The sequence below is a fragment of the Loxodonta africana genome, chromosome 4 (assembly GCF_030014295.1).
Source record: "Loxodonta africana isolate mLoxAfr1 chromosome 4, mLoxAfr1.hap2, whole genome shotgun sequence".
Taxonomy (NCBI): domain Eukaryota; kingdom Metazoa; phylum Chordata; class Mammalia; order Proboscidea; family Elephantidae; genus Loxodonta; species Loxodonta africana.
This window is the reverse complement of record NC_087345.1, coordinates 132,925,624-132,949,777: the sequence shown is the minus strand read 5'-3', so window position 1 is coordinate 132,949,777 and position 24,154 is coordinate 132,925,624. Positions and strand designations below refer to the sequence as shown.

Genomic DNA, 24,154 nt, shown 5'->3' with positions numbered 1-24,154 from the left:
CATAACCATATTTCATTTTGATATAACATTTTGATATATCAAGGTGGCTAAGAGTATGACCTCTGGAATGAGACTACCTAGGTTCAAATTTCAGCTCTGGCGCTTACTAGCTGTATGCCTTTAGGCAAGTCACTTAACCTCCCTGTGTTCCAGCTTTCCAAAATCTTGAATAGGTATAAAATAATACCTACCTTATCAAGTTATTGTGATGAACATATTGTTAATTTATGTAAAACATTTTGGGCAGTCCCTGGCACATAGTATTATGTTAAGTGTTAGCTACTATCACATGGAGTGGAAATTTTACCATCCTAGGAACATATTGAGCAGTGAAATGAAGGAGTGTTATCTTATGATCAAGCATTGCACTCCTAGGTATAGTCTCAAGTGAAATGAAAACATATTTCCATGCAAAAACCTGTACACCAATGTTCAGCACAGCATTATTCATTATAGCCAAAAAGTGGAAACAATCCAAATGTCCATCAATTGAAGAATGGATAAATAAAATGTGGTATATTCATATGTGGTAAGCAGAATAATAGTCCCCCAAAGATGTCCATGTTCTGAAACCTAGAACCTGTGAATATGTTACCTTCCGTGGCAAAGAGGACTTCGCAGATGTGGTTAAGTTAAGGGTCTTGAGATGGGGCAATTATCCCATTTTCACAAGGATTCTTATGAGAGTAGGAAGAGTGTCAGAGCCAGAAAAGGAGGTGTGATGATGGAAGCAGTGGTTAAATGATGCAGGGTCACAAGCCAAGGAATGCAGGCAGCCTCTAGAAGCAGGAAGCTCATTCTCCCCTAGAGTTTTCAGAGGAAAACACATTCCTGCCAACACATTTTAGACTTCTGACTTCCAGAACTGTTTTAAGCCTCTATGTTTGTGGTAATTTGTTACAGCAGCAATAAGAAACAAATATACCACAAAATGGAATATTACTCAACAATAAAAAGGAATCAATGTCACTGAATTGTTTCTGAATTGGTGTATGTTTTGTTGAGTATATTCTCAGCAACAACGAAAAATAAAATAAATTATAAAAAAAAGGAATGAAGTACTGATACATACTACAACATGGGTGAAACCTGAAAACATTATGTTAAATGAAAGAAATCAGTCACAAAAGGCCACATATTGTATGCTTCCATTTATTTGAAACGTCCAGAATAGGCAAATCTATAGAGACAGAAAGTATATTAGTGGTTGCCTAGGGATTGGAGGGTGTTCACAGAAAATGGAAAGTGACTGCTAATAGGTACAGGGTCTCTTTTTGGGGTGAAGAAAATGTTCTTTTATTAGATTGTGGTTATGGCTGTACAACCCTGTGAATATACTAAAAACCACTGAATTCTACACTTTAAACAAGTAAATTGTAGAGTGTGTGAATTATATGGAAACCCTGGTGGCATAGTGGTTAAGTGTTACAGCTTCTAACCAAAAGGTCGGCAGTTCGAATCCACCAGATGCTCCTTGGAAACTCTATGGGGCAGTTCTACTCTGTCCTATAGGGTCGCTATGAGTCAGAATTGACTTGACGGCAGTGGATTTGGTTTGGTTTTTTTTTGTGAATTATATCTTAAACTGGTATTTTAAAAAAAAATCACATAAAACTTCTCTATGTTTATGTGTAGTTTCTTCCGTCCAGTTATGTGTCAGGAAGAATTCATGCCTGCCTTGGTCATAATTTAGATAATGTGGCAAGCTACATTTTCTATAATGCATGAGTTGTTTATTCTAGTTAACATTTTTAGGGGAAAGTTTTTATTTAAGGAAAACAGAGCTAATGTACTTTTAATTGATCCAATGGAAGTAGTTTAGTTAAGAGAAGTGAAAAAAATTAAGACGTTAATACCTGGAGCACGAGAAAGCACAGAAAATCCCAAATATCTATTTCTAAAAGCACATATATTTCAATAATAGAAAATGAAATTCTGATTTTTTTCATCAATGTACATAATAACTGTGGTAATCTCCTAATTTGTCTCCAAAAGGACAGTTGTGTTCTTGGAAACATATCCTCCATATAGTCATCATAGAGAACTATATAAAATGCATGTCAATCATATTGCATTCTTCATTGTATCCAAATTGCCTGTAGAATAAAGTTCAGTCATACAGAGATGTCCATCATTCCTGTCTCATCCTTCAAGATCAAGGAATATGAAATTGATTTATACCCAATAGCATCACCTTAGTGTTTGTCCTCAACTCTCAACACACACGTACACTGAATTTCTCATATGTTATAGAATTCCTTTCTTCTGCCTCAAATTCTCAACTCCTTCCTTTTACCATTAAATGCATTTGAGTGGTGAGTTGTGTAGGTTAGACAGGATACCATCAAATTTTCCTAGAAGTATGTTTTTCTGGTGTCCATCGACTCCCAGCCCCATAGGATTGAATATACTTCCCCCATGCTGTCATAATGCCCTGTACTATATTTATTACTAAATTTAATGTATTACTTAATACTTATAATGTAAATTCTTCTTCTCTGAGTAGGCTGTGATATCTTTAAGGTAAGGGATAATTTCTTATCTTTTTATACGCAAGTGTAACACAATACCTGACAAATACAAGTGCTCAATAAATTTTGCTGAATAAGTGAGTAAATAAATAAAAAATTTTAGGTAATTTATGCCAAATACATATCTGAAATTGATAAGAGGTGGAAAAGAAATGGGAAGTGACTCAATGGCATGTTTCCACAAGATAGTTGGAATGCTAGAGGAAAGCATATGTAATACCTGGGTACTGAGAAAGGATTAAAAATCAGTCTGCATGTAAGATTTAGGATATTTAATTATTTAGTAGACTCTAATTGAAGCTTGGTATTGAATTACTTTAAATATTTTTTTGATGCTGTTTTCCCTTTATGTTAATGTAAATGGGTAATGGATTTTTTGTAAAAATATGGACTTTCAATATAGCAGTTGCATTTATATAGAAAAGACATCATTGATATATTCATTTCGGTTTCAATTATGCTGTCTCAAGAAATGAGGAATTGAGCTATTTGCATCCTTACCAAATATTGCTGGGCATTTTATGTCAGCGACTAGAATTACAGTGTGAAAAAGCAGTTCAAGAGTCGATAAGAGTTATGTCTTGTAGAGTTAATCATATATTATTAACAGAGCCTCCCATAATCGTTCACTATCCCTTTTTTAAAAAAAAGAAAAAGAAATCCATTTCGATTTGATAATAAAAATTATGATTTTAGACAAAACAAAACTTATTTTACACAAATGAAAACATTGTCTTTGATGATACCTTAAAAACATTGGAATGCCCATTCAGACATTCATAAAATCAAGAGCAATCTTTTAGGGTAAACTCAAACCAGCAATATTCTTTTTTTATTTAATCCCCTTGAAAGACATATACAACATTAAGTAGTGACATTCACCAATGTTTTGAAATTCAGCAGCAGTCTTTGGCATACTAGGAGACAAAGGGCTCCATGGCAACACAGCTGTAATCTTCAGTGAACTAGGTGGATTCTTGCTCCATTCAACAGTCCAGGTCTTCACCAAGGTATCTTAAAGGCTGAACTGAAGACATGAATAGATAGATGTTATTTTTCTCTTCGCACATATACACATGGACGAAGGCATTACATTATAGCTCACACACACACACACACACACACGCACAGAATCTCACATATATTACAAGAGCATACTACTTTCTTGAACTGAAAACTTAAACGCAATGACTTTCAGACTTCAGTGTGTGTAAGAATTACTTCTATTCCATAGGACTACAATGGAACTCAGGAATGTCATTTTTTAAAGCATCCCCATGTGATTCTGAAGCAGTGATTCAGTAGTAATTATTCTTTACGGAAAAAAGTAGTTTAATCATTATTTATTATAGCAGAATAATATTTGTATGTTTGAGATCATGAAATCTCATAACATGAAAATCAGCCAGTTTACACTCCCCTGCTCTCCCTGCTAACTGGCCCTCCCACAGTTTCCCACTGCTTGCTTCAAAGTAGTCAGTAGTTCCTAAACCCATGAAATAAAGTGTACTCCACATTTGGACCCTGCTAAAAACTGAGCCCAGGTCCGTTCACACTCTCTGATTCTCCCCTTCATCTGCAACCATGTGAACTCTGTGTGCGGCCCTCCACAGTGCTCCCTTCCAGAATCTGTGAAAAATAAACTGTCATTTCCTCACTTTGGTAGATGAATATTGAAGTGTGGCTTCCCTTCCAAAAACATCCCTCACCCATGCAACTGTTCCCACCAGCTGACCCCTCTGGGTTGCCGTGTATTCCTCCTACAGTGGTGTCTCATTTACCCATTTATATTTCTCTAATATCAACACAATACATATACCAAAAAAAAAAAAAAAGTTACCATCCATGATGACCCCATGCATTTCAGAGTAATGCTTCACTCCATAGGGTTTTCACTGGCTGTGATCTTTCAGAAGTAGATCACCAGGCCTTTCTTCCAAAGGCACTTCTGAGTGGATTCAAACCACCAACCTTTTGGTAAGTAGCCCACCATTTAACTGTTTGTACCACCCAAGGACTCCTTTATACATGGATGTAAGCATTATAATTATATTTGATAACATGATCACATAAATGTAATCATACTATTGCATTTCTATGGATGATTTTTCATTTTTTGATTGGCTGCACCATAATTGGAGCCCTGGTGGTGCAGTGGTTAAACGTTTGGCTGTTAACCAAAAGGCTGGCAGTTTGAATCCACCGGCCACTCCTTGGAAACCCTATGGGACAGTTCTTCTCTGCCCTATTGGGTCGCAATGAGTAGGAATCCACTGAGGGCAGTGGGTTTGGGTTTTTTTGTTTGGGCACCATGATTTTTTCCAACCACGCCTCATTGACTAGCATTCACTTTATTTCTAGCTTTTGGCCACTGTGAACAATGCTGCCAAAAAAAAAAAAAAAGATTCCTTGTGCATTGTGATCTTAGATACTGACAGCTTTATTTGTATGGAAGAAATTGTCAGTTGCTGGGTCTAAGGACCCCTGAAGGCATATTTTATTTAATTCAAATGCAGCTGCCAGATTTCTTTCTAGAAAAGCTACCACACCTCTCATTTCCAGTAACAATGTCTGAAATTACTTTTTTCTCTATTTCCACCAGCAATGAGTATTGTTTTTAATATCTGTTAGTATGATTTCTATAAAGTGATATTTCATTGTTAACTATAATTTGAATTTCCCAGAAATTTGAGTAGTGAATTTGAGCATTCTTTTTCTTTTGTCTACAGGTCATTTGAAATTCCTTTTGTGGGAATTCTTGTCGTATCCTTCACCCAATTATTCACTGAATTTTTGTCATTGTCTTAACAATTGGTATATTAGGTATATCACATATATCCATATCTAATTATTAATGTATATATGTAATTGTATATACATAAATAATCTTCTCATGTGATAAACAATTTATAAAAGCTCCATGTAGATATATTTTGGATATTAACTCTTTGCATGTTATAGATATTAACACTTTACATTTTACATACTTTTAAGAGTTTCAATATTTATCCTTTGCCTCTATCCGCATTTCTTATTGTCACATATAATATTACTACAATAAAGATGCATACTTTTGCTATATAAAATTTATAAGAATACAGTCCTCCCCAAAATAATTCTAAACAAACAGAGAAATGTATCTGCTAACTCGTTTCACCATATTTTCTTTTTTGGTGAAAAGCAAATTTTCTTGCTTCGTCCACTTTTTAACTTTTTTCTTTTGTTACACTTGCCTCATAAAAGCTAATTTTAAAATACAAATTTGATCGTGTCTTGCTCCTGCTTAATCTTCCAAAGCCTACCTAAAATAAAATATGAACATGAAGTATAGTAGATAAAACCATTTATTATAGGGCCCTATGCAGTCTTTTCAGCTTCGATTTTCTTCACTCCTGAATCCACACAACCTTTCTTACTCTCACCCATAGACTGAGATCTTCCATTGAGCAATCATGTCTTTGACACTAACGCTTTTCATCTCTGTATCCTCAGTGCTAAGGACACTACTTGTCGCCATAAATATGTTCAATATATGTTTTTGAGAGGATAAACTGTTCCCCAAAGTTGTGGTTCATCCCGACGCCTCTGTATTTTGTACATGCTGTGTTCTTTCTGTGGAATGGTCTTTCATGCATCTTTAATGTTTAACTTGAACATCATATCTTCTTCACAATCTCCCCAAACTTTCTTAGGCAAATGTAGCTACTTCTTTTTCTGTATTCCTATAGCATCTTGTACATCTTTACCTTAGTATACAGATATAATTTTGGTCTGTTTGATAAAATTACCCCTATAATCTCTTAAAAAGATTTATTCATATTTAGTCACCCATTTTCTCCTTAGCTCCATGGTATAACATTGTTGTGCCATTGTTATTGCTTAAAATATATATGAAATAAAGAAATAATCCAGGTTTATATTTATAAAAAGTGGCTATATGTTCTGAATATGGATATATATAAAAAAATAAAAATTTTATTTACACACATATAAATATTCAGTTCATATATGTATATTTGTATATACATATGCACCTATGTATATAGGAATATATATGTATAAACATTTGTTCTTTCCAATATTTCTCCCAAATTATATGCACTTTTGGAAGACCAATTTTGTCAAATGTTTCTGAGTCATAAACCTCAGCACGGATTAATAGTAAAATATATTGCATGTTTTAATTGAACCCATTTAAAAAAATAAATATTTAATAAATATTTTATTTTGTTCTAAAAATAGATTCACTTATTTTCCAATCTGTGAAAAAATTAAGGATATTTATCTTTAATAGATGCATGCATAATTTGTAATTATTGTATGTATATTTACTAATTTGATTTACCTGTACTTTTTTCCACAATACTTCTCTTGAATTTCCTTTCCGAAAATGAAAACTCGTTTGATAATAATCTCCTGGTTTAATCAGATATTTACATCATTATGTGTTATTTTCTGCATATCAGCATATTACATGCATCTGTCATCTCTAAATAACTGGACAAATGAAGTTATGTATTTTTATAACTTCTGTGTTGTTATTAAAGTCTTAAAACTATTATTATTCAGTGGATGTTGATGGAAGTATATAGGTAAGTTTTGACCGTCAAGTCAAATTTTTAATATCAGTTCACTTAATGAAGTAGTTCGTTGATGTGTACACATGTGGAAGCTATTGAGTGTGAGCCTTAAATATTAGTTTGATGTTTGGCATTATGGTTCTTTCATTATTTTGCCAGCAACTTATATGGAGGGGCATGATAATTAGCAGTTATAAGAAAAACTTCATGTATTTAATCTAAGTAGACTGTGAGATTACTTTTAACTACCTTAGTCTGTGTCCCAGTAATGATCCTTGGAGAAATGTCTCATATTTCAATATTAGAAATTATTATCCTCTGCTCTTCTGATTTAATGATTTCTCATTATCCTGTGGCACAACACTCAAGAGTCAATTCCTCACTTCTCAAATACTCCTAACCCAAAGGCACTGTGTAACCAGTGTGGCCTAGAACTTCAGGCAAAACACTGAGTCGAGGCTAGCGAAGCTCTCGGGAATGTATCTGTTTTGAACAAAGATAATGAATAAATTCTGTCACTTACCTCGCTGGGTTATAAATTCCCATTTTCCTTTTCAGTGTGCCTCAGGATGGCCCCCTTTTTCATTTCAGAAATATGAAGAGATTTAGACACAGAAATTAGTCCAGCAGCATTAAAACCATCTGACTCATGGGGATCTTCTAAATGGAAGAAAATAATTACTGGAAAATAAAGCAGACCTCCCCTCACAGCACCCCAGAAGCTATATGAGCATCTAACAACGCTGCCAACTATTAGGAAGGGAAGCGAGTATGATTTAAGAGGCACAGAAAGCCTTTCCCCATCCATTAAATATGTGTTCCTGACACAGTAGCAGCAAGTACCAAATTCCTTGGGTTGAAGAAGAATGGTAGGCTCCACTCAGAGATAAGTAGCATTGAGAAGACATCAAGCCTTCATGAAGTAAAGACAGTGGCTACTGGGACATTTTTCTTCCACCCTAGAAGAGTTATGTTATCCAGAGGCAGGATTAGCCTGTTGGTGCTAAATAGAAGTCTGAGAATAAAGAAAGAGGCATGAGATGCAATGGGAACTAAGGCCAGGCTTATGAATAATGATGGCTTTTGATGGGTTAAAGATGTAGAAATTTTAAGCTTTTAGACTCTTAGGAAAAATATGATAAATATCATGTGAGAGAAAGGGTAACAGGAAATGGGAGTGGAAGAAATTGTTAAAAATATATGCAAGGTAAAAATAACACTGAGGGTAGCCTTTTAGAAGATTAATTTCTGTTTTGATAAAATGAAGCCCAAGTTATAATATTCTACGATATGGTTCCTTGTCAGAAATGATCATAGGCCTCTTAAGCCAGAGGCCTCACCATGAGTGCAATTTTTATGTTCTCTAAGAATAACTTTTAGTTCATCCCTGCCTTTCTTCTCCCTTTCATGTGTCATAAGCTTCCTATGACATGCTTTTAGATTTATTTCCATTGTTAGGCAAAGTAGAATGCCTTAGCTTCAGTTGCAGCAACTGGTGTGAATCCCAGAGCTATAGACCCTCAAAGAACCCGCAGACCTGAGGAATTCAGAAAGTCCAGGTCATCTGCCTTCAGGGAAGAATTCATCTCCCGGTATTGAATTTCGTGGACAGAATTTTCTCCTCTTGATGACACTGATAAGAGAGGTCTTAGGTTAGGGATCAGCACACCATAATGCAATTTTCCCTCCCTTATGTGTGCTTTTTCCCCCCCGCACTGCAAAAATACTGACTCTTTATCCATGCTATTGGCTTGTTTCTATCCGGTCCCACTACAAAGCTTTCCCTTACACACCCAAATGAAATAGACAGGTGGCTAAACCGTCCCTATTGCCATCATATAGCAGCATAATTTCTTCCTTCAAGGCAACCAGCAGTCTTCTCTAATTTACTGGAGCTTGCTAAAATCTTTCTAAAATTTATCCTCTCCCTCCTTTCCTTCTGTAGTTAAAGTCCTTTTCACCTTTCATCTTGACTATTTCAAATTGCTCTCCCTGTCAATAATGTTGTCCTTCTTCAACCCCTCCTACATCCTGTTGCCAAAGAGACCTTTCTAAAAGACATCGTGACCTTTTCTCTCCCTTATACAATGCTCTGATGACTGACTATTTATCTTCTACCATGGAATGTATTTGGTTCTTCCCTCTTCTCTAGCTTTATCAATAGCTTCTCTCCTGACACTCAATTTTTACTCCCCTTCAAAAAACAGCAAATGTACCATCCTTTATGCTTGTTCATGTTCTTCTGTTTCTCTATAAGCATCTTACCCAGACTTTTGAACTCCTATCTTCAAAATTTGTCTCTAAAGCCTCCTAGCAGCCTCCTATACTCTCCTGCCCCTTTCAGTTAATTACTATCTTCTTTGATTACTTTGTTATTTATTAATATTTAAGGTGTAATAGTATATTGCAGTTATTTGTTTGCATATAAATCTCTTCCTCTAGACTTGAAGCTCCATGAAGATTAAAGTTTCTTATCCATGTTTATATCTTCAGAGACTAGCATATTGCTTGACAGAATGGTAAAATCAGTGATAATGTAGTTAGTGCGAATAGAAGTTTGGGCAATTAGCCACATATAGCATATTCATTCTGAGCTATCAATTCTATAACAGCCCAACTAAATGTGTTCATTCTGAGCTATCAATTCTATAACAGCCCAACTAAATGTGTAGATAAGGTACAGAACAGGGCCCAAAGCCCCTGTTCTCCTCTGAAATCATGTTTTCTTTATGCTGAGAAATTGTTCAAACCTCTTCTACGTTCTTCTTTCTGGACATTTGATACTTGAATCCAATATTTTTTGTTTTTTATCCCAAGAACCCCTTTATCCTGTAGACACATTATGTTGTTGTTGTTAGTTGCCATCAAGTAGTCTCTAACTCATGACAACCTTACGTATAACAGAACGAAACACTGCCTGGACCTGTGCCATCTTCATGATCATTGGTATGTTTGAGTCCATTGTTGTGGCTGTTATGACAACCCATCTCATGGAGCATTTCTCTTGTTGTTGCTTACCCTCTACTTTACCAAATATGGTGTCTTTTTCTAGTGATTGGGCTTTCCTGATGACATGTGATGGTGTGTAGACACCATCACATGTTGTTAAAAACCGAAAACCAAACCCACTGCTGTTGAGTTGATTCTGACTCAGAGTGACCCTGTGGGACAGAGTAGAACTGCCCCAGAGGGTTTCCAAGACTATAAATATTTACAGAAGCAGACTGCCACATCTTTCTCCTGTGAGGTGGCTGGTGGGTTTGAACTGCCAACCTTTTGGTTAGGAGCCGAGGGCTACATAATGGAGACACAACTTGACTCAGACCTGTAAGTCGCTGTCTCTGTCTTCGCTTCTGAGTCCACAAGAGGAGTGCAGTGAGAAGGGCCAAGAGGATGACCCCCAGGATCCCCAGTGCAATGAGGGATGAGTGACCTAAGCAAAAGGGAAACCAAGAGAGATGGTATAAAATCTTAGCTAAAGACCCAGGGTCCTAGTTACTAATTCTCCCTTAGGTAAGATACAAGATGCCTGGAGTAAATCCCAAATCCTCGAAACTTCTTTGGACTCAAAGTCTCTAAACAAGAGGAATTCCAAATAATGCAGAGAAATGGTCTTGTGTTTATAAACTCCATAATGTACCTGTGGAATTTGGTGATTGTTTGGTCACTGCAATTCCTACAAGAGAAAAGAGAAAAAAGACTTAATTCTGGAAATAAGATATAAATGAAATATTTCTATTTCCTTGTCTGAGCACTTAGTGCTTCTCAACTAAAGAAATCACTTCTTCCCACCTAAAACTAGAATTTCTTAATCTTTCTTTCCTCTCTACAGTGTTATCTATATCTATATTCATATTTATAGGTTTATATTTTACCCATATATCTATATCCATATCTATATCGATCTCTCTATATAACATACTTTTCCTTGGTGAAGGTCATGTATAATAAGATTTTTCATCATTCTTTCAGATAGAAACATCACGATTCTCTCCCCATCAAATCCCTGAGTTGATATTTCCAGTTTTTATGCAATACACTTTTTTGCCCTCTCCTTCACTGCTGCCAGAGGTTCCAGACTTAATCAGGGCTCCTGACACTCACCTGAGCACCTCACACCAGCATCCTCCTTGTGTCCACAGTCACTGTGCCCCCAGGGTTTGGCAGGACAATCCCACAAGGAAGACTCATTCCCTTTGCACTTCACTTCATTGAGCCAGATGGGCCCAGTGCCCTGACCAAATTCTGCTTCTTTTAGTGCAGCCAAAGCTGAGCCACAGCCCAGCTGTTGACACACCACCTCTGCATCTTTCAGGTCCCAGGAGTCGTCACACACTGTCCCCCAGGAACCTCCATACCAGACTTCCACACGTCCAGAGCAATTAGTCGTTCCTTCCTGAAGTCTTATCTTGTCTGAAAAATCATAGATACCTAGGTTATTTCTCCATATGAGAAGATAAAAGCTTCTAAGAGGTCACAGAGGAAGAGAGACTTGAAATCACACACACAAAAAAAACTCTACTTTAAAACATTGTTTTTTTAATGTGCATATTAAAAATATATTTTTACAACTTTATCTTTTATGAAAGTATATATATATATATTCTGGGTATATTTCATCCTGGACATGAGAATCATAGTGTGACTCAGGAAATGACAATTGGATAAAGTTAACATTGTAAAACATATACGATTAAGTCATCTCCAATAGGAAAGAGGCTGAGAGAGATTGTCGGCTAAATAGAAATCTTCTTCCAGTTGAAGAAGATGGAGAATAGGGAACTATTGAGGGATGGATCTTTCTGACTGCTTCTTTCCTTATATTAGCATAGCAAGATGATGTTGTTGTTGTTAGTTGCCATGGAGTTGCTTCTGACTCATGGCGGCCCTGTGCGTGCAGAGTAGAACTGCTCCACAGGGTTTGCAAAGCTGGGGCCTTTCAGAAGAAGATCACCAAGCCTGTCTTCCGAGGCGCTTCTGGGTGGGCTTGAACTGCCAACCTTTCAGCTCGTAGCTGAGTGCTTAACCATTTGCACCATCCAGGTATTACTAGCAAGATGATATTTAAAAGAAAAAGGTAAAGGTAAGATATACTACTCAACAGTTCAAATACTCAATCTCATGTTCTCAGCTCTTCATTTGTTCACAGGGAAAGCAACTGAATTAAATTTTCAAGCAGACCATGGGGAAAATGGTATTCCTTGGAATAATGATCACTGATCTTGAATCCCTACAGGCCAAATGAAATAAAACCAATTATGCCATCCAGGTGAAATAGGTATTAACCAGAGGTTTCCCATCCCTACTTAATTAGCTCTAACAATTTAACTCCCCTGGAGAATAGGAAAATAAAACCTAGTGTGTTTTCTCAGAAGACTACAGTGGAGCTGCAAAGTGGAACTTCCATATAGGCCATTGGGTACTCACTGGCACATGTGATCCAGGTCTCCTCTGAGGGGCTGGCCAGTCTCTGCTTCCATGGAGATGATGGGCACTGCCATAATGTGTCAGGTCCTTTTGGACACTGAACTTGGTCCACCCACATGGGCCTGGACAATGTCTTATCTGAAGGTGCAGGATCAATGCTCCCTCTGTCTGCACATCCCAGTTGCCGGCATACCACTCCCACTGTGGTTGGAGACATGCCACTCCTGCCAATGCTGCCCCAACCTCCATTGTAAAAAACTTCCAGACGTCCCGCACAGGTCTTTCTGCTGGTCTCACTGGTCAGTCTCAGAGACATGAACTCTGGGGTGAAATACAGTTCGTAGTTGCACATCTGTGAAGCCTCAGAGGACTCCCACCCTTTACTTTGATATGACAATGGTTTTAAAAATAGGTACAGTAAGTCAATTACTGGCAATTCTTTAGTAACTTCGGAACAATTTAGTAAATTTAGTAAAAGCTAGTATTTATTCTATAAAATAACTTAGTCCTTTCTAGTCCCAGGTTTTGTACTCAGGGACTGCTTTAGAACGTCATCAAAAAACCTTTTTTTTTTTTTTTATACTGATGATAAAAAAAAAGAAAAAAAAATTTTTTTTTATACCGATGATAATTTCCAGATCTCATTCAAAGGCTCAGAGCCTTTTCCAATTGAATAGTTTGGATTTTCTCCCTAAATTACTCTTTAGGGAGTAATTTTAGCTTCAAGCATCTTACTGTGTTCTTTTTTTTTCCTTTCAACTTACTTTGGCAGTTAAAATTGAGCCAGCAGCAGAAAATAATGAATATCCCCCATAAGTACTGTGTTCCTTTAAAAAAATCATCTATATGAGACCAAACAGTCAACAATTACTATAAAACAAAGATGTGAATGTAAAGAATCAGGGAAACTAGGTTAACAGAAATAGAACAACCAGAACAAAAATAATGAGAATGTTCACACACTGTGAAGAATGTAATAAAGGTCACTGAACATGGGTGGAAATTGTTGAATGGGAGCCTAAATTGTTGTGTCAACCTTATATATATTTTTTAAATTGACTGAGCAGGTATTAAGATGCCCAGGCACTAAAACCAAAGTTTTGTGTGCATTACCTTAAAAAAAAAACTCCTTTGGAGTGAAATTTATTAACATATTTGCCAAATGTATTAAGATTTGGCCTCTGAAGAACACTTTTTCAGTGTTGAGTTATCTTTACCTTAAGATTTAGAAATCCTTTAGAATATTACTAATTTGAAGACCTATCTTGACATCCTTTTGGGAAGTTAGATTACCATGGATTTGGACAAAGGACAGCAAAAGGCTTTTCATGTAAAAATTAGCTTTCTCTAACCCTGTCTTTTTTTCCTTCCATTTTTCTAGTTTTGCTTCATCACTTATTAGGATAGGCTAAGCTAAGTTTGCTGCGTTGCTAGCATCCTAACATGACAACTTTCTTGAAATAATTGTGAATAGCATGATTCGTTTCTAGCAGAGGCTGAGTTTCAGACAGCAGCTTCCATTGAAAAGTCTTTCCGTGGCGTGGAGAGCATTTTAATGCCTTCTTGGCTCACATAAACAACATAGGGACATATCTGCTATGAAAATCCCTGAAGTTTTCAGGTAGTGCCCTAAAAACAATTTTATATGCCTTACTGGTGGTGGTTTTTAGGGTTTTCCCTCACTTGACTTTCTCATTGTTTACTACTAGTAAAAGCAGCATTGCCAAATAATCTTGAGTTTTCCACTAAAAATAATACTGAAATGATGTTAAGCTTCTCAGCAAGTTTTTAGGTTAAACCTACTGTTGTTAGATGAACTTCTAATGTATTTGTTTCTTCCCTTTATTTGGAATGTGGTAGTAGCTTTTTTTTTTTTTTTACTGTCTTTAATCCTTGTTAAATATAGTGACTTAAAATTTGAGAGCTAAACACTGGGATTTTTGAGTAACAGACTGAGAGTTTTGTTTGCATAACTATAATTGGCATTGTACATAGAAAGAATATGGCTACCTTTTGTTAAATCTGCACTTTCTAAATATCAAAAAAGGGAAATGGAGTATAAATCAATTTTTGTATAATTTGTTGGAAACCTGAGTTTTATTTGTTTACTATTAGGGCTTTGCCCTTTTTCTGTAAGTCTCTTGGGATCCTGTATAGAAGCTGTTATCATTAAACACCAGTTAAGTCCATTCTCTGGTACTAGCTACAAATTCAGCTTCATATTCTACTTAACAATTTAAATAAACTGAAATATTTCTAAAAAAAAAAAAAATCTCCTTTCCTGACACTTTACGGTTTTGCTGTGCATGTCCTCTACTAAATTTATGTCATTAAATAAGAATGATACCAGAATCTCTTCTGGCATATAGAAATTATTTACTTCCCTAAGTTAGTGAGTCATAGTATCGTTTTTCCCAATATTACAATGGAATACATTTTCCTACACCACAATAGTTTCTAAAGCTTGCCATACATACAAAACAAGAGTAGTGGTCTTTTAGGCTAAGGCTTGCTCTTATGACAGATAAGTTTCACTTGTTTGCCATGGAAAACTACTTGGGAATGGTAATCATCTTTCTCTCTGAAAAAGATAAACTGAATGTCTTCCTTCTCTTCCTCCCTAAATCTACTTCTTTATTAGTGTTATGATTATCAAATGGTGCCACTGAACGCTTGTCCAGGATCCAGCTCCATAGTTATTTATAAAAGAACTTCTCATTGTTGACTATGTTCTCATTTTCATGACATGCAAGCCCATTTCTGGATTTTTCTCTTTTGAATATCATACTATCTTGCATATGAGGTAACACTAACTCATCAAACCCACACTTCTGAGATTCTGACTCCTAAAATCATTCCCTTTGACCTGCTTTTCAAGGGATTTTCTCAGATTAATATCCCTGAGTACCCTTTACCCCATCTCAGTCCTTTCTTATAGAATTGTGCCCAGAGGGTACATGTAGAATTTACCTGAACAGATAACTCCTGCATCTTCCTTATGCCTACAATTGTGCTGCCCCCAGCCATGTGAACGGCATTGCCAGATATGAGATTCTTTTCCACTGCAGTCCAGCTCATCCAGCCAGATGGGTCCTGTTCCTTCTCCGAAATAAGCAGAACCAGTGGCATTAACGGCCACTCCACAGCCCAGCTGTCTGCACACCACATGAGCATCACTAAAGTCCCAGCTGTCATCACAGATGGTGCCCCAGGAGCCTTCGTGGTAGACCTCCACTCTCCCAGCACAGCGACCTCCACCATTGACCAGGCGAAGTTGACCACTCCCTGAAAAGAGAATAGAAAATATCAATAAAATGTATTCCTAAGGCTTGAGATCATTTTCATAGATTGGTCACTGATTCTCACCTATGCAGGCAGCAGCACTTTCTTCTGGAACGGGAGAGCTTGTTGGATCCGAGGAAGATGAATTGCACAGGGGTATTGTCTGGGTCTGGTTTCCTGCAAACACCAAACTGCTCAGTCATACAAGCCTCAGTGTTAGAGTGAAGAAAGGAGGTCAGATGGAGTGTTATACAAATGAGCTGGAGACAGCCATAGCTTTAGAGAGAGAGAAAGATGGAAGAGTCAACCAGACTGGGAATGAAAAAGGTGCTTTGAGGAAGGTTTAGCGTGTAGTTAAGTACTAGATAGCTATGAGATCCATGAAAACTAAGTTCATTACACTTATTAAAAGACAAGTGAGGGTAATATTCTGGCACGCTTGTCAAGATCTCTCGAAATCGACCGTTTCCTTTTCCTTTTGTTCTCCATCGCTAACAGTACAACTATTCTTAAGTCACAACCATCATGGAAGAGTTTCAATCACTGGCTGCCCTTCATCCTCTTACCTGAGCAGATTACAGAGGCCACTTGCTCTGCAGAACATAGCGATGCCCCTAGAACAGTTACTGGACAATCTCCCAAGTGCTGTTCAGTCCCAGTGCAGTGGAACATGTGACTCCAGACCTTACTACTTCTTTTCCCAAAAGGTGCTCCTCCTGGGGTAGAAAGGGCAACTCCACATTTAAGCTGCTGGCAAATGACATGGGCATCTTCCATGTCCCAGTGAGAGTTGCAAAGGGAACCCCAGACGCCAAGCGTCTTGATCTCCACTCTTCCCTCACATGAGGTCTTGCCATTTACCAAGCGGATTTCTGTGTATCCTGGAAGGAGACAATGCTTTAGGAAAAGAAGGCTGTGGCTACCTACCCCAGCCCTTTCATGGTATGGGAACAAATTGAATATGTTCTCTGGGTCTCACTTGAGCAGATGACTCCAACATCCCTGCTGTGGCTACAAGTCCCGTCTGGGCGGGGTGCTACTGGGCAGAGCGAGAGATGGGACTCGTCACCCGCACACTGAAATTCTTCAGCCCAGATCTGTCCATTTCCTTCTCCAAAGTGAGCTCCCCCCAGGATAGAGACGGCTGTGCCACACTGTAATTCCCTGCATAGCACACTGGCAGTTTCAAGAGAGAAGTCCGAATCACAGACGGTGCCCCACGTGTCTCCATGTTTCACTTCCACACGACCAGAGCAAGGAATGTCCCCTCCAACCAATCTGGGTTCCCTGTGGGCTGAAAAATAACACTTCGGTGAGAGAGAACATGATTCCCAGGTCTTCCCTCTTGGTAAGGAAAAGAGTAAAGAGCTGAAAGAGAGACCAGGGTGTCCTTGATTTTCCATACTTGTTTTTGGCTTTTCTGCCTAGAATTGGGCATAACAAATTCTAGACCTCCTCACTCCTCATTGAACCAATCCATCCAAGAGAATTCTAGAACTTTGCCTTCTGGGACCAACCATCCCGAGAGTCATGATAACAGCTCATTATTTCCAGTGTTTCACTTGCATTGTTCACAACATCAAAGCCACAGACAACGTGTACCCACTGAGTCTACCCCTTAGTTCTGGACTCAGTCTTTCACTCACTGCAACCTAGGTTCTGCCCCAACCATTCTGAATGGTTCTGTATAAACTTTTTCAAGGTACTTCCAGTTTTAAAAATGAACATCAGGCCCTTTCTTTCCACTTGACACCTGTTGCACTTGCTATATGTGGCCCTCGTCTCTCCTATTTCTTCCTCCTTTCAGCCTGACAGTGCCTTATCGGAATCCTTCACTTATTCCCAAATCCAAGGATCTGTCCTCAACCATCTTGTCACAGAGCTCAGTCTATCAGTGAAGATAAATAATAGCAATAATAATAATGATAATAGTTGTTATTAGTTGCTGTCAAGTTGATTCCGACTCATGGTGACTGCACTGTATAGAGTAGAACCCTGCTCCACAGGGTTTTCAGTGGCTGATTTTTTGGGAGTAAATTGCCAGGCCTTTCTTCTAAGGTGCCTCGGGGGGGTGGGGGTTGAATAGCCAACCTTTCAGTTCGCACCACTCAGGGACTCAATAAAAGGTGTAGTAGCTATCATTTATTGATCACTTACGTGATTCCTATGAGGTAGCCATTATATTATTCCCATTTTTCTTTTGAGAAAACCACAGCACAGAGACCATTAGTAGCTTCCCTAATACCATTCAGTTATCAAAATTAAGGAGTGATGATAAATACTAATTCATTAGCATACTTCATGATCTTACCTTAAAAGCTTCAACATCTACTACTTCACCAATTGCACCCTATGCCACAACCTAAAGATCCTTGGGCATGCTATATGTTTTCATGCTTCTGTGCCTCTTCAGAAAATTTTCTATTTATAATGTATTTTCCTACCTTGAGTACCTGGAAAAGGCTACTTCTTTTCAGGGCTGCTCAATTTCTCATTCTTGGCCCTCTCACCCAAGGACACACAATTTAGTTTAAATACTAATATTCAAATAATAATCGGTTAAGTCCAAAAATAGAAATATGTGTTAGATACAAAACTAACAAATAATGGAGTCATCAACTCCATTTGGGAGCATATAGGAGAAAAGCACAATCTGATCTGAGTTTTACAAAACAATGAAGGCTTTGACTCTGGCAAGCAAACAGCATGTGAGATAGCATTTAAAGAACACAGCTATGAAATAAATAGCATGGTGTAATTGAGGAATTTTAAGTAATTTGGTATAGCTGGAATTTCAAATGTAGAGAAAAGAGATGCCAGAGATAAAGCTAAAGAAATGGGGCTCAGATGGTGCTCAGAAGGGCTCTTATGCTAAGAAGAGGAACACAATTATCCAGATAACTAAGAGTTTCTTGTAAAATAAAAACCAAAAAAACAAACCTGTTGCCATCGAGCCGATTCTGACTCGTAGGAAACTTAAAGGACAGAGTAGAAGTGCCCCACAGGGTTTCCAGGGCTGTAAATTTTTACGGAAGCAGGTTGCCACATCTTTCTCCCACAGAAGAGCCAGTGGCTTCGAACTGATGACCTTTTGGTTAGCAGCTGAGCTTTTAACCACTGCACCACCAGGGCTCCTTCTCTTTTGAAATACTCAAAGGCAATCCAAATTGTTTGGGAGACACAAACTATTTCCTTTAAGTTTTTTTTTTTTTTAACAAAAGAAATACATTTGAAATTGGACCTCGAGAGGTGTCTAAGCCTTTGCAGGTGCCTGCCATCAAACATCACTAATTCTTATGATCCTTTGGCATTACTATCGACATGATACAAATACCTGTTAAACCTTGACAATTTTCTAAAATCTCTAGGAAATGTTTCAGATATGACTACCTTCTGTATCAGAGCAGTGTAGAACGTCTTAGCATGTCAAAATTTCACCCACTTATCTATTAAAAATGTACAAAGCAAGTCCTCATACAAATTTGAGATGAAGAGCATGTGGTTTTCTAAATACAGCTGAGTTGAAAACAAAAAATGCCTCTATAACACAAATAAAGACCCTTGGCTTGGAAGGTCCTTAATTTCTTTGTGTCTAATCATTATTTGAGCATGAAATTCCTCTAAGATATCACTGATTAGTATTCGTATAGTCCCATCCCACTTTTGGACAGCCCTAAATCTTTACATAAAGACAGTTTCTTAGATTAAGTCCAATTCAGCTTTCCAGTAACCTCTGGCTCTCTCACCTGGATCTATTTGAAACAAAATAAAACAAAACACAAGCAGAAGAAAAAAAAAAAAAAGAAAGAAAAGGCAAACAAACTGTTTACTCTTCCATGTTGAAAGCTGTTAAACATTTGAAAACAAATTCCTTCTATAAATATCCTCTTGGTTCCTTGGTTCCTAAAATATTTGAGTCCAGGGCAAAGGGGAAGTTCTCCCACTCAGAAAGTGATGGCTAGGGGAATTAATCCACTTCTCTTCCTAAGCAATAGGGCCTTGGAGACTCCATCCTCAACCAGCGTTTAATCCATGAAACTACTAGAACGATATTGATCTACACTATGAACTGGGTTCCTTATATCATTTGCTGCGCATACATGGTTAGAATATTGAAAATCTAACCCTTTAAAAGGCTTTTTCCTTCTTAATCTACGACTGCATTTTTACATAAGAGCCACTAAATGAATTTTTGTGCCTGGATTTAGCCTCTTTTATCAACATGTTAAGCTTTTCCCTGCATAAGTAACTAAATCTGTATTAATTTCTTAAGAAATAATTAATTACAATTACTCCTTTTTGTTTAATAATAGATAAAACTTACAATATGATTTAAAGAAGCATTAATACATTTTCACTTTGAAAGTACTTGAAAAGTACAGCTTGTTCTAATCCCAAAATTATTGCTAACCAAAGAGTCAGCAGTTCGAATCTGCCAGGTGCTCCTTGGAAACTCTATGGGGCAGTTCTACTCTGTCCTGTAGGGTCGCTATGAGTCGGAATCGACTCGACGGTACTGGGTTTGGTTTGGTTTTTGGTTTAAGTAAAAATATAGCACAACTCAAAATAAACTGTTTCTTAAGGTCAGATGTCCACTATAGCATAAATACAACAATCACCAACAAAATGGAATTCAAAGGCATTTAATGACCAATATATTCTATACCTCTTTCTGACTGGTTTGTCTAATCCTGTACCTCAGAGATAAATTGTTGCTTTATCTTTGTAATCTTCCTGTTTCATTGAGTTCTTCTGGCCCTTTCCAGCCTCATAACCTCTTGTTCAATAAAGCTATAGGAATTTTAACAGATTAGGGAATTTGTGGTTTGGACTTTGCAGGCACAGATAACATTTCCATAATTTATTCCTGGAGATCTTCTGAACATATCAAGCAAATCAAAAGACTAAATTGCAAACTCTATTTCTAGCAAAACAAGGAAAGAACTAAAACCCAGGAGCCAAAATTAGCAGAGAATCTTCTAAAAGCTACAAAAATGTAAAGAAAGCATTTACAAAAGAGAGCTAAGAAGGCACATGACAAATAGCAAACAAAAATACAGTTCTGTAAGGTAAAATGCCCATCTTAAGATGCAAACTAAAGTTTCTTCTTTGTAATGGTGGGGCAAGGCTGGCACCAGGAGCTCCCCAAGAGGCAGATCTAAATGTGCAATTGCACAGGTAGGACGTAGCAAGGTTGTCTTTGCATTATGAAAAACTCCGCAACTGCCCATCTCCATTGCTTGGGAGAAATGCAATCAAAATAAACTTGGAATCATGTGAACACATAATATGAATTATAAAACAATGATCTCTACTAGCCTGGCACATATCCCTCCAGAAAAATCTATTGCTTCTTGAAGAGTAAGGAACCAAAGGGACTGTTATGACATCTGAAGGAAGGATATCATAAGAAAAAAGAAGGATAAGGCCAAGAATTTTTTTTTTTTTTAATTCACAAGAAACGTTGTGCTAGGAAACAGATGAAAAGTGTGATAAGATCTTTCAGTATGGATTTTTAAGAACTTAGTGAAATGTTAGCCTCTCTGAAGCAAGTGTACAAAACCGAGGTAAAGGAGCTTATAGAACAGATGGCAAGACTATGAGCACATTTGAACTGTGAGCTGTCAGTCCTCAGGAACAAAAAGAGTGTAAAGAAAAATTGACACCAACACCGAAATGAAAACAACTGGAAGGAGTGTGGGCTCCTCTGAACAGAGTTTAGAAATGAGAGGATAGGACAGAGTAGAAATGAGAAAAGCAAACCAATAAAAAATCAAAATGATTATAATGTAATAGGAAGAAAATAATATGGAGACAGAGGAAATCTGGCATATGTATAAATTGAGGTTCCTAAGGCGGGGGCAAAAGGTCAGCAGTTCAAATCCACCAGACGCTCCTTGGAAACTGTATGGGGCAGTTCTACTCTGTCTTATAGGGTCGCTATGAGTCAAAATCGACTCAATGGCAACAGGTTTTTTGGTTTGGGGGGTGGGAGGAGATATAATGAAACAGAGCAAACATCTAACTACATAATTGAAAGAAATTTTCCTGCTTGAATCTACATATCGAAAAGGCATATCCTGGTCTAAAAACAAAACAAAAAAATCCAGAACCTTAAAGTAAGGCAATAAAAGAAATAAAGTTACTTAAGGGGGAAAAAAAAATCAAGATAACTTCAGACTTCTCCATAATTTCTTTACTGGGCTTAAAAGAAAAGGCAGTTAGCAACACCTACAATATTTTCAAGGGGGAAAAAAAGAAAAAGAAAGAGAGACCTAATTTTTCTATACCTAGCCAAACCAGGTGGTGGTGAACATGTTTTTATAGGTTCTTGAAGATTTTACTGGAGACAAAACTCATCAAATCAAGAAATGACTAGGTATCCATAGTAAAAAGACCAAATGGCAAGCTTTGCAATTATTTAACTGTAACATTGAAATGATAACAAATGTGAAGATTAGAGTGAAAGAACAGAATGTAAATATTAATATTCCTGAAAATGCATACATAGGCATTCTAAAAAGAAAATAAATTGGGAAACAGTGGAAAAGAAGGTACGTGGTAGAATAAGTACAACGACTTCCTTATCTTTAGTAGTTGCAGGTTAAACATCATCATATGAAGGTGAAAACCAAATAATGACGGTATGAGTATATTTAAGAGTATGGAAGTAAATATTTAAAAACATAACTTATCAATATTGACTGATTTAAGGAAGAGAGAATAGAGGAGGAAGAAAGAAAAATTATATTATTAATTTTCACATGATGTTAACAGATACCATTGAAATAAGAAACAAGCGATTACATAAATTATACAGAGTTGTAAAAGTTTTATAGGTATGGCCTACATGATATCCATCTGCTCCTTATTTCTGACTACAGAATGCTGATTTTACTATTAGCAGTAATATGCTCTTTTAAAAAACTATATTCCCCAGACTCCTTTCAGAAAGGTTAGTCAATTACATGATAACAAGGGTGACAGAGGCCTCTGGGAAAACTTTTCACAGGGTGCTGATTCCACACCTTCTTCCTTCTGACCTGTAAGGAAACTCTTAGGAAGTCGAGTTTTAGGTATGGTAGGGTGGGAAGGCAGAGAGTGCCTGAGTTCTTAATGTCCCGGGAAAAGTTACATAAGCTTCAAACTGTCTTCCTATTTTGGACTCACTTACAAGAGAGAAAAATAAACCCATGTTGTTTAAACTTACGTTATTGGGGATTTATATTATATGTAGCTGAATAGAATCCAAAAGAATTCAGAATGCATTATGGTAAATGAGGTACTCTAGTAATAAAACCTAAATTATGCTTGTGGTTGAATGGAGTTGATGGGAAAGAAATACTAATAACTCAGATATTATGGACTGGAAAACTAATGAGTCCTGTTTTCCGTAGTAGGATATAAATGGACAATTTTCCCCTTGAAAAGCAAACAATGTGCTCACTAAAGCTGCAACACTAGAGAATATAGTGGGAAAATGATAAAAATCTTTAAAACATCTGACTGTTTTTTTGACCTGGATCTTCCTTCCCACCTTTAGACAGAGGTGAACCCAGACCAGAAGTAGCCAGGCTACAAGCAGAAATGAGAGGGGAAATATCAACTTTGTAAGGGAGGCATACTCTTCCTACAGCTGCTATATGTAGTTAATTGAGAGTTTGGTAACTTGCAGAATTGGAAAGAGAAAACAAACAAACAAACAAACAAACAAACAAACACAAAAAGCCTTGTTAAATATCCTGTCACCCAAATTCATGTGGTTCCAAAGCTAAGCTTTAGCAGAAGGCAAGACTGATGCTTCGCATATGAAGGCAATGACATACCAGGAAAGACATGATTTAGGTCTTGCCTTTCCTCCCATACCTGTGGTTTTAAATGACCTCAAGGCAGTTACCAATAAGTAAAAGGAAGGGGCTGGTCACAGCACTAAGTATGTGAACCCATTCTTTGACTGTGGTTACTTTCGCATGGCATTGGGTTAAAGCAAAATAGACTAGAAGGCTACTAAGTTTTGAGGGAAATGTTTTGCAGCAAGCACCAGTCAAAATGACTACTCAATCCTTAATGCAATCCAAGGTTCCCTAAAACAATGCCAGCAGGGAGTATTCATGAAATGTACGCAAACCCCACATAGATACACTCTCCAAACTGAGCTCAGATGTGACTATGAAGAGTAATGTACTAGGAAGAATTGCCCAGAGAAGTACCTGGACCGGTGAAGAGACAATGGACAGAGAACTTCTTCTCAGAGATCAGAACCTTGTCTATCAACTTGGCTTACCAAGTTGCTCACTCATTTACAGAGTAGGGAGCCTTTATCATTCTTGTCCA

At 37.3% G+C, this 24,154-nt stretch overlaps 1 protein-coding gene across 1 annotated transcript in view; it reads right to left on the bottom strand.

Moving 5' to 3' along the window:
• Positions 1–1,651: 1,651 nt before the first annotated feature.
• Positions 1,652–24,154, bottom strand: part of LOC100655075 (scavenger receptor cysteine-rich type 1 protein M130) — a 34,794-nt gene continuing 12,291 nt past the window's right edge. Inside the window, exons 7-17 of the mRNA XM_003410668.3 lie at positions 16,800–17,114; positions 16,387–16,701; positions 15,905–15,997; positions 15,509–15,823; positions 12,539–12,859; positions 11,216–11,524; positions 10,752–10,787; positions 10,437–10,544; positions 8,649–8,744; positions 7,635–7,771; positions 1,652–3,558 (exon numbers count right to left, since the gene is read on the bottom strand). Of these exons, the coding sequence (XP_003410716.2) occupies positions 7,644–7,771; positions 8,649–8,744; positions 10,437–10,544; positions 10,752–10,787; positions 11,216–11,524; positions 12,539–12,859; positions 15,509–15,823; positions 15,905–15,997; positions 16,387–16,701; positions 16,800–17,114 (2,036 nt within the window). The 3' untranslated portion in view covers positions 1,652–3,558; positions 7,635–7,643. The remainder of the gene's footprint in view (positions 3,559–7,634; positions 7,772–8,648; positions 8,745–10,436; positions 10,545–10,751; positions 10,788–11,215; positions 11,525–12,538; positions 12,860–15,508; positions 15,824–15,904; positions 15,998–16,386; positions 16,702–16,799; positions 17,115–24,154) is intronic.